Source organism: Oncorhynchus gorbuscha, linkage group LG16 (assembly GCF_021184085.1).
Source record: "Oncorhynchus gorbuscha isolate QuinsamMale2020 ecotype Even-year linkage group LG16, OgorEven_v1.0, whole genome shotgun sequence".
NCBI lineage: Eukaryota > Metazoa > Chordata > Actinopteri > Salmoniformes > Salmonidae > Oncorhynchus > Oncorhynchus gorbuscha.
Window position 1 is genome coordinate 27,049,424 of NC_060188.1, and position 16,052 is coordinate 27,065,475.

A 16,052-nucleotide genomic window follows, 5' to 3' on the forward strand; every position below is an offset into this window, starting at 1 on the left:
CAAATGGGTCAAATGAAGAGCCTACATCTGTATTCTCCTTATGCCTTCCTATCTGTTAGTGGATAGACCATGGGACCTGTTCTCCTCTCACCTGTCATTCCAAAACAGGACGCTTTCTATAACAGAGCAGATGCTTATAGATGCGGTGTTGGGCAGATGAATCATGCTCCTCATGATTCATATTGATGGAATGTTAATGTATGCGTTTTGTTTTACTTGTTAGAATATTGATTGACCGTGTGTGGGTGTTTTGCGTAAGAGTGCATGTCATTTTCAATGTGATTTGAGTGTTTGAAGTAAGTGTCTTGAGAAATGTATGCTCTGTATGTTGGTTCAAAATGAGGTATCTGTTTGTAGGTTTAGTGTGTGCTTGTTGTCTGTTTTCTCTGGGCCTAAAAACCCATTTGTCTTGGTGTTTATCTGGCTTCTTTCTATACAGCAATTGGGGTCTACCACACAAATACAGTGGGGCAAAAAAGTATTTAGTCAGCCACCAATTGTGCAAGTTCTCCCACTTAAAAAGATGAGAGGCCTGTCATTTTCATCATGGGTACACTTCAACTATGAGAGACAAAATGAGAGAAAAAAATCCAGAAAATAACATTTTCGGACTTTTAATGAATTGATTTGCAAATTAGGGTGGAAAATAAGTATTTGGTCAATAACAAAAGTTTATCTCAATACTTTGTTATATACCCTTTGTTGGCAATGACAGAGGTCAAACGTTTTCTGTAAGTCTTCACAAGGTTTTCACACACTGTTGCTGGTATTTTGGCCCATTCCTCCATGCAGATCTCCTCTAGAGCAGTGATGTTTTGGGGCTGTTGCTGGGCAACATGGACTTTCAACTCCCTCCAAAGATTTTCTATGGGGTTGAGATCTGGAGACTGGCTAGGCCACTCCAGGACCTTGAAATGCTTCTTATGAAGCCACTCCTTCGTTGCCCGGGCGGTGTGTTTGGGATCATTGTCATGCTGAAAGACCCAGCCCCGTTTCATCTTCAATGCCCTTGCTGATGGAAGGAGGTTTTCACTCAAAATCTCACGATACATGGCCCCATTCATTCTTTCCTTTACACGGATCAGTCGTCCTGGTCCCTTTGCCCCAAAGCATGATGTTTCCACCCCCATGCTTCACAGTAGGTATGGTGTTCTTTGGATGCAACTCAGCATTCTTTGTCCTCCAAACACGACGAGTTGAGTTTTTACCCAAAAGTTCTATTTTGGTTTCATCTGACCATATGGCATTCTCCCAATCTTCTTCTGGATCATCCAAATGCTCTCTAGCAAACTTCAAACGGGCCTGGACATGTACTGGATTAAGCAGGGGGACACGTCTGGCACTGCAGGATTTGAGTCCCTGGCGGCGTAGTGTGTTACTGATGGTAGGCTTTGTTACTTTGGTCCCAGCTCTCTGCAGGTCATTCACTAGGTACCCCCGTGTGGTTCTGGGATTTTTGCTCACCGTTCTTGTGATCATTTTGACCCCACGGGGTGAGATTTTGCATGGAGCCCCAGATCGAGGGAGATTATCAGTGGTCTTGTATGTCTTCCATTTCCTAATAATTGCTCCCACAGTTGATTTCTTCAAACCAAGCTGCCTACCTATTTCAGATTCAGGCTTCCCAGCCTGGTGCAGGTCTACAATTTTGTGTCCTTTGACAGCTCTTTGGTCTTGGCCATAGTGGAGTTTGGAGCGTGACTGTTTGAGGTTGTGGACAGGTGTCTTTTATACTGATGACAAGTTCAAACAGGTGCCATTTAATACAGGTAACGAGTGGAGGACAGAGGAGCCTCTTAAAGAAGAAGTTACAGGTCTGTGAGAGCCGGAAATCTTGCTTGTTTGTAGGTGACCAAATACTTAATTTTCCACCATAATTTGCAAATAAATTCATTAAAAATCCTACAATGTGATTTTCTGGATTTTTTTTCTTCTCATTTTGTCTGTCATAGTTGAAGTGTACCTAAGATGAAAATTACAGGCCTCTCTCATATTTTTAAGTAGGAGAACTTGCACAATTGGTGGCTGACTAAGTACTTTTTTGCCCCACTGTACATACTGAGAGAGAGTTATCTTTGACTGGAACCACAGTCACGTATGCCTTTAGGCTGGACGAAAGCTCCTGTGAATTTTAAGATATCAATAATGGCTCTTACCATTCTCCATAGCTCATTCTGATCCAGTTGAATTATAGTTTATTTCATTTGCTATGACTGGGAGAGCAGACTTGAGAAATGGAAATGAGTGCTTTCGGTGAACATTTTTTGCGCTTGGTCTTGGTGCTTTTATCCTCTCCAAGAAAATAAATGGTCTCTGTCTGAAATGCTTTATCTATATCATTCTGACTGTGCAGAGAGAAGGGAGAGTGTTGACATAATGTTGATTTATGTGTGTGTTTCTGTGGCTGTAGGTTGTGCAGCTCCGTACGTGTGCGTACAAAGTGGCTATTGGTTGTGCGTCTCAGAGTATGCGTGAGCTCTGTTCGTGTGTATGTCTTTGTTCAGACACAGTGGTTATAGTGTCTCACCCCGCTCTTGGGGCTCTCCTGTCTGACTCAGATGGAGCATGTCCCCCCGTACGACGTGGTCCCCTCCATGAGACCCATCATTCTAGTGGGGCCGTCACTGAAGGGCTACGAGGTAAGGCTACCGTGTAGCTCAATCTCCCCAACTGTCTTCATGGTTTATTATACCGGTCATATCTCCACGCCTCGGTTGTTCTTCTTCTCCTCATCTCCCACCAGGTGACTGACATGATGCAAAAGGCTCTCTTTGACTTTCTCAAGCACAAGTTTGAGGGCAGGTGAGTTTCAGGCCAGCCAGAGAACACGACTGAATTTTTTTTACCAAGGTTGAAAACGTCTTCAATTTAGTTTAACCTGCTTTAAGACTTTTCCAGTTCTCAGCCCTGATTGGTTGATCGTGTTTCTTCCAGGATATCCATCACCCGGGTGACCGCAGACATCTCCCTTGCCAAGCGCTCGGTCCTCAACAACCCCAGTAAACACACCATCATCGAGCGCTCCAGCACCCGCTCCAGCCTGGGTAAGACCGGACCAGTAGGGCAAGACATCCTTGTACCTTTCTTGTACCTATAAGAAAACCATTGATCACAATAAGTGCCAGGACTGGCTCTGTGCCTTTCCAACACACACCCACGTGATCCATTTCAAAAAGCTTTGTTAGTTCATGTCTCTTATCATACGTTGGGCTATTGTGTTGTTACCTTTCACTATCAGTGTTGTCATATATCAATATTAGCTTGTGTAAGTATTTGATCCGGCTGATGACCTGCCTGACTCTAAATGAAATGCCAGTTTGTACTTGGACAATGACTGGTGTTTACCTGTCACCGAGTATTGGGATAAAGATATTTAAAAGTATTGTTTCTGTTGGTGATAGCTACCTGGTCAGCAAAAGGTCAGGGAATATTGGATGTTAGCATCTATTGATAACATACAATAGGGAGCCTCATAGTCTGCCTTGAATTACAAAAATGTTTTTACTTAGGTCATCAATCCGTTCCTTTTGGCATAGATAGTCTTCGATATCAGTGAGTCGGGCTAAGCACAGGATCGTAAGGCCCCTCTAGAGGAGAGGCTAGCTGAGCAGAGAGGGGCAGTGTAGCCTGTCCATGGGAACCTGAAAGGGTTGTTCTACCCTTCATTACTCACTGCCCCTCTCTGATCTGGCCTCTTCTCTTTCTCCATCCTGTCTTTTCCTACCCTCCACCCACCTGTCCCTCTCTCCCACCTCCCCTCCACTCGCTCTGCGTCTCTCAGACGTACTGGGTACGTATGCTCTCACGAGGAAGAAAAACCAAGAGCTTTTTTTTCTCTGTTCTCCTCCCCTGTCTGTCTCTCACTACTCTCCTCATACACTCATACCTCATGCGTCTGTCTGCCTGTCTGTTCCTCACACATGTTTGTGAAAGCCTGTTGCTTGCAGTAATAACAATTTGAACTAAGGCTTGGAAAGAGTAGACTAATTACACAGCAGAATGAGTGCTCGGTGGGTCTGGTGGCTCTAGGCTGCTCAGCTGAGCGTCTGCCTGCTGTCTGTCTGTCTGTCTGTCTGTCTGTCTGTCTGTCTGTCTGTCTGTCTGTCTGTCTGTCTGTCTGTCTGTCTGTCTGTCTGTCTGTCTGTCTGTCTGTCTGTCTGTCTGTCTGTCTGTCTGTCTGTCTGTCTGTCTGTCTGTCTGTCTGTCTGTCTGTCTGTCTGTCTGTCTGTCTGGGGTTGTGGGGAAATGTGATAGCGGGCCTGGGGGGGGGCATCTGTGATCAGGGAGGAGTGTACAGGGGAATTGATACTCCCCCCTCCATCCCCCATTGCCTCCAACCCTGTGACCCAGAATTAGGGACCCGACTGTAAAGCAACATGTAACAACACTTTACCTACAAGGAGCCTGTATGCATACTGAAACTCAAGCACAATTAGAAGTTCATATAATAATGTGTTTTATATACCATACATCATTGTTTACTACCAATCTCTGATACAGGGATGCAACATTCTTCACAGAGATGCAGTGTAAATAGAGGACATTTGGAGGTTAATAAAAGCTAGGACAGTTTGTTAGGTTTTCATTGTTTTAGGTAAAGTTAATTTCTCTTATCTCTCTGCGGAGCTTCTGGTCGATGCCTTCCACCTGCAGGTTTAATTCCCTTTCTACTTCAGCCCTTCAGAGGGAGACCGTCTGAAGCCCGCAGCCCCTCTGCAAATGACCTGTCCCCTGTTTATGTAATTGTGGCTGGGGTTGCTACCAGAAGCTCCACAGAGAGATAATGTAATTGTGGCTGGGGTTGCTACCAGAAGCTCCACAGAGAGATAATGTAATTGTGGCTGGGGTTGCTGCCAGAAGCTCCACAGAGAGATAATGTAATTGTGGCTGGGGTTGCTACCAGAAGCTCCACAGAGAGATAATGTAATTGTGGCTGGAACACAGACCCCCCCCCCCCCCTCCTTCCAAAGAAATTGTACACACATCTGAGCGTATGATAAATGGGGACAGCCACACTGTTAAACCCATACAGGCTCTTCTAGGGTTTTGCTGAAGGAGAATAAGAGTGTACGAAGCCGAGAACATCCAAACAGACTAATACGTTTGCTCTGCCTGATAGCTCTAACAGCGAATGCTATTACACTTCATCACTTTCAGATGATTTTCTTCGTTGACATGTTCAGAACGGTATATCAAGTGCCACCACATGCATCTCATTCTTACAAGCCTCCTTCCCGAGTTTGAGTTGATGTAAAAAAGTTGTGTTAGAGACCATGTTTAACAGTGCATAACATCAGTTACTGCTCGTTGGAATGTGGCAACAGAATGAGAATGCCCTTATGTTCCATTTAGTGGTGTGTAAATGGAATATCTAATGAGATGGGTTCTGTTTCACATGCACCGAACCTCTTGCCAAAATGTTGACATGCATGATAGTGTTAACATGCCACGTTTGCATGTGCGTGTATGTATCCTGTTTATTTTGGTGTGTGTGTGTGTGTGTGTGTGTGTGTGTGTGTGTGTGTGTGTGTGTGTGTGTGTGTGTGTGTGTGTGTGTGTGTGTGTGTGTGTGTGTGTGTGTGTGTGTGTGTGTGTGTGTGTGTGAGAAATATGAGTTATCAAAGTGGCAATAGTCACACGGATCTCCCTGTATACTCCAGAAGGGATTTAAATGTGGACAGAATTGAGATTTGACAACCAATTCAATTTGTATACTCTGTGTGTTCAGACACCTACTACACCCTGTTACTTATTGCATTTCCATGTTCTCTACCACATAGCGGAGGTGCAGAGTGAGATTGAGCGAATCTTTGAGCTGGCCCGCACCCTGCAGCTGGTTGCCTTAGACGCAGACACCATCAACCACCCCTCTCAGCTGGCTAAGACCTCCCTGGCTCCTATTATTGTCTACATCAAAATAGCCTCACCTAAGGTACCCCCTGAATTTGTGGTCGATTGACTTCCTCTATCACATCCTACTGAAATGTCATGTATGTGACTGAAATGTCTGTGGATGTGATATCTCTGTCTGTGGATGTGACATCTCTGTCTGTGGATGTGACATCTATGTCTGTGGATGTGACATCTATGTCTGTGGATGTGACATCTCTGTCTGTGGATGTGACATCTCTGTCAGTGACCAGCGGTATGTTGTTGCCTGTTTCCATTCAGGTCCTCCAGAGGCTCATTAAATCCCGGGGGAAGTCCCAGGCCAAACACCTGAATGTGCAGATGGTGGCAGCAGACAAGCTGGCCCAGTGCCCCCCTGTGAGTGTCTGTCTGTGGCCCTGGATTCCATGGCCGAAAGGCACATGTTCTTACATGCTGTTTGCCCTGAACAAATGAATTCACAATTACCAGTCTGAACAATGGCATTGGCTTAACATTGAAATGAATGCCCTTTTAGGTAGCTGGCTGAATCTCTGACGTTGACAGGTGAGACACTAACATAATGTCCCTCTGTGTTGTATGTAGGAGCTGTTTGACATCATCCTGGATGAGAACCAGCTGGAGGATGCCTGTGAGCATCTGGCTGACTACCTGGAGGCCTACTGGAAGGCCACCCACCCCCCCAGCAGTAACCCCCCCAACCCCCTCCTCAACCGCACCATGGCCACGGCCGCCCTGGCCGCCTCCCCAGAGCCCGTCTCCAACCTGCAGGTACAGGTGCTCACCTCCCTGCGCCGCAACCTGGAGTTCTGGCCCGGCCTGGATGGCCCCGGGGCCGAGCATGGGAAAGTGGCCGAGCACGCCCTCTAAAGGCCAGCTGTGGGGGACGGGGGATGGCTCAGGGGGAGCGACACCGCCTTCCTAACCCAAACCCGTCTGCCTGCTCTTCAGATATATCTCCTCCCATCCTCCATCTCTCCATCCCTCCCTTTGACCTGAAATAAGAAACCTAATCACATTGTTTAGACCACATTCTCATTCATAATGGCTTTGTGGTCCTTCTGTAGCTCAGTTGGTAGAGCATGGCACTTGTAACGCCAGGGTAGTGGGTTCGATTCCCGGGACCACCCATACGTAGAATGTATGCACACATGACTGTAAGTCGCTTTGGATAAAAGCGTCCGCTAAATGGCATATATATTATTATTATTATAATACTGTATAGAGAAACACTACATACATGGAGAGATGGAGGGTGCTGTTAACTGGAGAGTGTATACTGGGTCCATCACATTGGATCCAATTGAGCACAGACATTCATATTCACACACACACACATCAGAGTGCTCAGAACAATATAGGCCCCACACATTACTGTGAAAGCCTTCTGCATTAGAAAACACCCACACACAAACAGAGAGCTTCGTCCTCTTCGAGAAAACCTCTCTGCAAATGACACAGTATGTTAGAGCAACACACACAGCAAAATTAGCAAAGGAGAGTTTATATGGGCAGGACACTGGTTCCAGACCAAACCAACACTGGGGAGGGTTTTCTGTGAGAATAACACACACACACAATCACATTGGAGTTGTGAAATGAATTGACGGGCGCAGTTATTGGATGAAATGAAAATCCTCCATCTGTCCATCAGTCAGAGAGGTACAATACCTCTGTCTCTGGTCTGCTGCTGATTCCTTGTTTACTGTAATTGGTTGAGAAAATGGAGTTGTGTGCCCCTTACCCAACCTCAGGGCTCCCTGCCTGGCCTCCTTTCTTCAGCACTCCTTTATCGTCTGGGAAACGGTGTCCAGTTTACTTCCCTTCTCCGTGTTGCCATGGCACCGTCCCTGAAAAGGAGCGAATCATCTCGGCCGCTTGGCCAATGTGTGCCTTGTTGTTGTGGCATCATTTCTAGTTTTCTGATTTGTGTGGCGTGGCAGGGATGGGCTGTGTGTGTGTGTGGGAGAGCATGCATATGCGTGCGCGCGCGTGCGTGTGTGTGTGTGTGTAAAGTGATGTGGGCCATGACTAATAGGAATGTCCTATTTCATGAATTCACACAGGAAACTCTAACCAGCAGTAAAATGATAATCTGGGTCTCATCTCCAATCAACCACTGGCTTCAGCCAAATACATACAGCATGACTCATGACTGTCATAGTCCAAGACCTTGTAAAAGTGTCCAAGTTGCTTCCGTATATCAATGAGTTATACCCACATAATTGATTTAATCGTGTTCATTTAGAGATAAAGGCACTATTATGAACAGTGCTTTCTCTGATTCAGTAGGTCATATTTTATATGGTGCGGCTGGCTGTACATTGCCTGAAGTCAGCGCGTCAATTCCGCCTGCACTGATCTGTCTCGGCTGAGGGCCGAGCGTCGCGTGGGAGTTAACACAATCTGACAAAAGAGAATGGCGGCTGTATAGATTCATTAGAATTCATTCAGTTGGAGGAGATTTTGTTCAGTTATTATTTAACTGTCAATGGGTGTGACATGCTTGTGAATGAAAAAGAGATATCACAATTAGTTGAAACATCATTTTAGCTGCTGTGAAAAATCAGCCATAAGAGGGCACTGTTGGTTTTGCAGCCAGGAGCTGAACATGGTGACTGCATGAACATGGTGACTAATGACTGCATAGCTGTTTGTCTTACAGATGATGAATGAACACATTTCTGTAGTCTATGGAAAAGAGTCTGCGTGCATGTATTAAATACAAAAAAGAATGTCACTTTGACCAAGTAATTATTTACACGGTGTGTTTTAAGTACTGCATAAATATATCAATTGTTATACTGTAAACCTCTATGTGTTGCATTGTGAACTGACTGACTGACATTACTGATATCATGTTTGATCTAACTGCACCCTAACCTGTCCTAACCCTGTTGACTAACCCACTGCCCGGGCCTTGTTCTGTCTCACTGTGTCTCTGCATGGCGTGTGGTGTGGGCGGGGCTCGCTGCAGGGGCCGTACCTGGTGACCGGAGAACAGAAGCGGGAAGGGCCTCTGTCGGAGTGCGGTGGTAGCGGCAGTCTCCATGACTACCAGAGTGACCAGGGAGGGAAGCAGCAACCGCAGCAGCAGAAGCAGCAGACCTACATGCACTCCTCACGGGGCCAGCTACGGGCAGGGGGTGGGAGGGGCCTGTCCCGGCAGGACACCTTCGACTCTGAGACTCAGGGCAGTCGGGACTCTGCCTACACTGAAGCAGGGGACTCTTGCATGGACATTGAGACCGACCCCTACGAGGAGTCTGAGATGTACCGCGGGGTAGGGGGCGGGGGCAGCCGCCTCCACCTGGCCCAGCACCATGGCCGGCAGGCCTCCTGGGAAGACGAGGGGGCCGAGCCGGACCAGGAGAACCTCAACCACCCTCCCATGGCCTCCCATACCCAGCCTGGGCAACATGGCCGGGCCAAGCTAAGGGAGAGGTACTGCCAGGAACCCGGGGACACCGGCACCAACATGGGCCACAACAAGAATCAGGAGGACTGGGGGAGGGACGTGTACATCCGCTGAACACACATCACAACATATGGGCTAGGAGGCTGACAGACAGATTCGGGGAGGGACGTGTACATCCGCTGAACACACATCACAACATATGGGCTAGGAGGCTGACAGACAGACTGGGGGAGGGACAGGTACATCCGCTGAACACACATCACAACATATGGGCTAGGAGGCTGACAGACAGACTGGGGGAGGAAGGGGAGGGAGGAAGTTCACGGTTAGGGCTAGGGGGTTAGCGGGGAGAGGAGGGTGGGTTTGGGGGCCATGCCAATCAGAGGCTCATGAATTAATCTGTTTACAACCCTACTAAAGAGGTACTTTTCTCATTGTTGAGTACGCTGTAGAGAAGAAAACAACTGCCAGACGCCATCCACCTCATCCAGATATTTTAGCTATATTCAATTAATTTATGTTTTGAGAAAAAAAGCAGTTTGGTTGGTCTCTTTTTAGTTTATTTTGTTAGTACTACTGCATGAATACCATGGAATCCTACTGAACTGACAGCACGAGGACAGTTATCATTATGATTATGAATTCATCATTGTGTGATCTGTATGGCTTAATCTCTGTAGTGTAGAATGTGAAGGCTGATAGAGCTGTAGTCTGTCATGTCTGTCCTCTGCAGTCTTAAACAGGGTTGTATGTCCCATGTACAGTACAGAGCATCAGGGTCTCTATCCCCACAGCTTCAGGCTCAGCTTCAGGATTCAGACACTTTCAGGATGGATCCTAAGCTTTTTGAGTCCCTCTCCCCTGATTCCTCATCACCCAGACCTTAAAAGCTATCTGGATGGAAAAGTTGCCATAATGTCTTCAGAATAGTTTTGAGATAATTGGTTTCTTCGTTTGACGCTTACCTTAATGTTAAGAATAAAAGTAAACATCCCAAAGACTACTTCTTCTTCCCTAACTGACTTCAGCCATAGCATTGAAATAGAACTGTATTTGTCTGGTTGTCCCCATTTGTTTCCTGCTATTTTAGGGATACTGTCTGTCTGTGGGTGATAGCTTTGCTCCTGTAATATACATTTGTCTTTTTGAATGTGGTACAGTTCATAAGCCGCACTACAGTAGTAGTCACGTGAATGAAATGTCCTACCTAATAGTCTCTCACACCCTCAGACTTTACTTCAAGAACTCCAATCACAAGTGCCGGAATGTTTCGCCAAGCCACGCCCACCATTGTCATGGCGGGATGTCTTATCTCTTGTCACACTCGCTGTTTTCATACGTGTGTCTTTACTGTATGTGTCTTCTTGGCAACTACCCTGCACTGTAGCCCACCCTGTCGCTCCAGCACGATGTCCACCACCATCTTGTTTTCTCTGCACCAGCTTTGTGTTGTCTACGTGTTACAGGGCACACTAACAGTTATGTAAGAGTTGTTTTGCGTGGTAAATCACCCCAAACGTTCAACCAAACGGCTAGCTTGTCTGAATGTCAGATGCCATGCACTTCACTTCTTGATTTCTGACGAACTTTAGTGGTGTTTTTTCTTTCTTCCCGTGGATGCCATGCACTTCACTTCTTGATTTCTGACGAACTTTAGTGGTGTTTTTTCTTTCTTCCCGTGGCATTTAATAAGGTCCTCAGTTCTTTAGCGCTAGTGAGAAGAGTGGGGGGGGGGGTGTAGGTACAAAACATGGTCTTTAACTCAGTTAACTACTAACTGGAGGATTCACAAATGTATTTGGTGGGCTCCTTCTGCCCACCCCTTCAGTCAAATAAGTAAATATAAAATAATAATTCGTAAGTAATGTTTATTGTTGCGTTATCGCAATTGTTAAAAAGATGGAAGAACATGTATCATTGGTGCCTGATTGTAGCTACATTTAGCTTTTTCTGCCTTTTCATTTTTAATCTGTGGATAAATTCGTATTTTAATTAAAATTTTAATCAGAAGAAAAAGGTGCTTGGGATTTTCATTGTGTCACTCCTTTGATCAAATACAATTTTATTGGTCACATACACGTGGTTATCAGATGTTAATGCGAGTGTGGTAAAATGCTTGTGCTTCTCGTTCCGACAGTGCAGTAATATCTTAACAATTCCACAACAACTACCTAATACACACAAATGGAAAGGGATGGAATAAGAATACGTACATATAAATATATGGATGAGTGATGACCGAGCGGAATAGGCAAGATGTAATAGATGGTATAAGATACATTACTCATCCCATATGTATATACTGTAAGATATGTAAACATTAAAGTGGCATTATTTAAAGTGACTAGTGATCCATTTATTAAAGTGGCTTGATTTAAATGATTTAAGTCTATGTAGGCAGCAGCCAATCTGTGTTAGCGATGGCTGTTTAACTGTCTGATGGCTTGAGATAGAAGTGTTTTTTCAGTTTTTTAAACATTTTTTTTTATTTCACCTTTATTTAACCAGGTAAGCTAGTTGAGAACAAGTTCTCATTTGCAACTGCGACCTGGCCAAGATAAAGCATAGCAGTTTGACACATAGTGAGGCAAAAAAGTATTTAGTCAGCCACCAATTGTGCAAGTTCTCCCACTTAAAAAGATGAGAGGCCTGTAATTTTCATCATAGGTACACTTCAACTATGACAGACAAAATGAGGGAAAAAATCCAGAAAATCACATTGTAGGATTTTTTATGAATTTATTTGCAAATTATGGTGGAAAACAAGTATTTGGTCACCTACAAACAAGCAAGATTTCTGGCTCTCACAGACCTGTAACTTCTTCTTTAAGAGGCTCCTCTGTCCTCCACTCGTTACCTGTATTAATGGCACCTGTTTGAACTTGTTATCAGTATAAAAGACACCTGTCCACAACCTCAAACAGTCACACACCAAACTCCACTATGCCCAAGACCAAAGAGCTGTCAAAAGACACCAGAAACAAAATTGTAGACCTGCACCAGGCTGGGAAGACTGAATCTGCAATAGGTAAGCAGCTTGGTTTGAAGAAATCAACTGTGGGAGCAATTATTAGGAAATGGAAGACATACAAGACCACTGATAATCTCCCCCGATCTGGGAATCCATGCAAATCTCACCCCGTGGGGTCAAATTGATCACAAGAACGGCGAGCAAAAATCCCAGAACCACACGGGGGGACCTAGTGAATGACCTGCAGAGAGCTGGGACCAAAGTAACAAAACCTACCATCAGTAACACACTACTCCGCCAGGAACTTAAATCCTGCAGTGCCAGACGTGTCCCCCTGCTTAAGCCCGTACATGTCCAGGCCCGTCTGAAGTTTGCTAGAGAGCATTTGGATGATCCAGAAGAAGATTGGGAGAATGTCATATGGTCAGATGAAACCAAAATATAACTTTTGGGTAAAAACTCAACTCGTTGTGTTTGGAGAACAAAGAATGCTGAGTTGCATCCAAAGAACACCATACCTACTGTGAAGCATGGGGGTGGAAACATCATGCTTTGGGCTGTTTTTCTGCAAAGGGACCAGGACGACTGATCCATGTAAAGGAAAGAATGAATGGGGCCATGTATCGTGAGATTTTGAGTGAAAACCTCCTTCCATCAGCAAGGGCATTGAAGATGAAACGAGGCTGGGTCTTTCAGCATGACAATGATCCCAAACACACCGCCCGGGCAACGAAGGAGTGGCTTCATAAGAAGCATTTCAAGGTCCTGGAGTGGCCTAGCCAGTCTCCAGATCTCAACCCCATAGAAAATCTTTGGAGGGAATTGAAAGTCTGTGTTGCCCAGCAACAGCCCCAAAACATCACTGCTCTAGAGGAGATCTGCATGGAGTAATGGGCCAAAATATCAGCAACAGTGTGTGAAAACCTTGTGAAGACTTACAGAAAACGTTTGACCTCTGTCATTGCCAACAAAGGGTATATAACAAAGTATTGAGATAAACTTTTGTTATTGACCAAATACTTATTTTCCACCCTAATTTGCAAATAAATTTATTAAAAATCCTACAATGTGATTTTCTGGATTTTTTTTCTTCTCATTTTGTCTGTCATAGTTGAAGTGTACCAATGAGGAACATTACAGGCCTCTCTCATCTTTTTAAGTGGGAGAACTTGCACAATTGGTGGCTGACTAAATATTTTTTTGCCCCACTGTACAACAACACAGAGTTAAACATGGAATGAACAAAACAGAAAGTCAATAATACAGTAGGAAAAAAATAAAAAAAAGTATATATACAGTGAGTGCAAATGAGGTCAAATAAGGTAGTTAAGTCAATAAATAGGCCATGGTGGCAAAGTAATTACAATATGGCAATTTAACACTGGAATGGTAGATGTGCGAAAGATGGATGTGCAAGTCGAGATACTGTGGTGCAAAATAAATAAATACAGTATTGGAATGAGGTAGATAGATGGGCTGTATACAGATGGGCTATGAACAGGTGCAGTGATCTGTGAGCTGCTCTGACAGCTGGTTCTTAAAGCTAGTGAGGGAGATGGGAATGTCCAGCTTCAGTGATTTTTGCAGTTCATTCCAGTCAGTGGCAGCAGAGAACTGGAAGGAAAGGCGACCAAAGGAGAAATTGGCTTTGGGGGTGACCAGAGAGATATACCTGCTGGAGCGTGTGCTACGAGTGGGTGCTGCTATGGTGACCAGCGAGCTGAGATAGGGTGGGGCATAACATAGCAGAGACTTGTAGATAACCTGTAACCAGTGGGTTTGGCAAAGAGTATGAAGCGAGGGCCAGCCAACGAGAGCGTACAGGTCGCAATGGTGGGTAGTATATGGGGCTTTGGTGACAAAACGGATGGCACTGTGATAGACTACATCCAGTTTGCTGAGTAGAGTGTTGGAGGCTATTTTATAGATGACATTGCCGAAGACTCAGTCTCAGTCTTCAGTCTCTCGGTCCCAGCTTTGATGAACGTACTGACCTCGCCTTCTGGATGATAACGGGGTGAACAGGCAGTGGCTCGGGTGGTTGTCCTTGATGATCTTTTTGGCCTTCCTGACATTGGGTGCTGTAGGTGTCCTGGAGGGCAGGTAGTTTGCCCCCGGTGATGCGTTGTGCAGACCGCACCACCCTCTGGAGAGCGGTTGAGGGCGGTGCAGTTGCCGTATCAGGTGGTGATACAGGCCAACCGGATGCTCTCAACTGTGCATCTTTAAAAGTTTGTGAGGGTTTTAGGTGACAAACCAAATTTCTTCAGCCTCCTGAGGTGGAAGAGGCACTGTTGCGCTTTCTTCAACACACTGTCTGTGTGGGTGGACCATTTCAGTGTGTCTGTAATGTGTACACCGAGGAACTTAAAACTTTTTCCTTCTCCACTACTGTCCCGTCGATGTGGATAGGGGGTGCTCCGTTTGCTGTTTCCTGAAGTCCACGAAACAGCAAAGGGGGCCGATAATCACTGATGATTATCAGGGGGACACACTTGCACATCCTCCACACCTAGAGAGCTGTATGACTGAATACATTAGTTTGCCATTTAAATTAGCTATACCTTAAATGATCACTCAATTCTTGCACTGCAAGTAAACTTAGGTATATTGCTGATTGAAGCCGTTGTCAAATAACAGAAAACCTCATCAGGCGCATATCGTACCAATACGTATAACAGCTGAAGCTTGCTGTACTTTACCTTTTGTTACATAAACTATGGCTTAAAATATGTTTTCTGTTTATCTTGCGAAGGCAAAAAAGAAGAAAGCCTCTTAAGAACTTGTGGTTTTAGACTCATCTCTGGTTGAAAACCCAATAGCCGCAAGACTCAGCTCAGCACGTGACGTGCCCTGGATTGTCATGCCTACACTGTGGAGGAAACTATTTTGTTTTGTTTTTAATTCCAGACATTTTAAAAAGAAGTAAGAACCATATAATGTTCTATGGGAGGAAGTAGTTAAGTAAATATCTAGAAGTTTGGGTGTGGTGGTCCCTCTTCCTGAATCTGCGATCATATGTTGCATAGTTTTTCAGGCTTTCCCTAATGTCCACACCATGACCCAGAGTGACCCCTGACTGAATTACAGGATTCTTGAGTGAATCCCATGTAACTAAATAGGGGTCTGATCAGTGTTCGGATTAGGGTGGATGTCAGTGTTGGAGATATTCAGTAGGGATCCGGCTATGATATTCAGTAGGAGCACTAGGGCGTACACTTCACAGAGTAACTAAGATATAAGTGTGATAATACCGTTTTAAAAATATATTAATGTGAATGAAATGGAAAAATGGAACAGCTAGTGTTCCTGAAGTTACATGGAAAACACATTACCCCCTGCACTGCCATAAAGATCCAGACTTCTAAGCAGAAGCCTCATGTTGTGGGACTATCACTTCTACCACCAGGACATTTTAACTTGGGAAAGTCAAGCCCTGAAGTTAATTCAAAACATATTCTCATTCACGGGAATAGAAAGGGAATTCCAGGGGAATGTCACAGTCATGGTTTTACTTTTGGAAGCCATCAATAAATATCACCTGTAGAATTCCCCTGAAATGAGGCTTGGTCAAAGTACACGGTACTTTACGGGGCAACTAAGATATTAGTGCAGAGTTCCGTTTTTAAAACAATTGATGGATATTCATGTGATTGAAGGGGATCAGCTAGTGACCCTGCCCACTGGGCACAGACATCAATTCGACGTCTCTTCCAAGTTGGTTTAATGTAATTTCATTGAAATGACGTGGAAACAACGTTGATTCAACCAATG

The 16,052-nt window shown here is 45.0% G+C and overlaps 1 protein-coding gene across 8 annotated transcripts in view; it reads left to right on the top strand.

Annotated features, from left to right (window-relative positions):
• LOC123999246 (voltage-dependent L-type calcium channel subunit beta-1-like) overlaps nt 1-11,031 on the top strand; it is a 36,826-nt gene extending 25,795 nt beyond the window's left edge. For 4 of the 8 annotated variants that reach the window (XM_046304805.1, XM_046304808.1, XM_046304810.1 and 1 more), the window contains 8 exons: nt 2,559-2,639; nt 2,744-2,802; nt 2,935-3,044; nt 3,782-3,790; nt 5,781-5,932; nt 6,172-6,267; nt 6,475-6,660; nt 8,867-11,031. In XM_046304805.1, the coding sequence (XP_046160761.1) occupies nt 2,559-2,639; nt 2,744-2,802; nt 2,935-3,044; nt 3,782-3,790; nt 5,781-5,932; nt 6,172-6,267; nt 6,475-6,660; nt 8,867-9,421 (1,248 nt within the window). In that variant the 3' untranslated portion in view covers nt 9,422-11,031. Of the gene's footprint in view, nt 1-2,558; nt 2,640-2,743; nt 2,803-2,934; nt 3,045-3,781; nt 3,791-5,780; nt 5,933-6,171; nt 6,268-6,474 lie in introns of all 8 variants that reach the window. The other 4 variants (XM_046304807.1, XM_046304809.1, XM_046304812.1 and 1 more) reach the window with 3 other exon arrangements.
• The last annotated feature ends 5,021 nt before the right edge of the window (nt 11,032-16,052 follow it).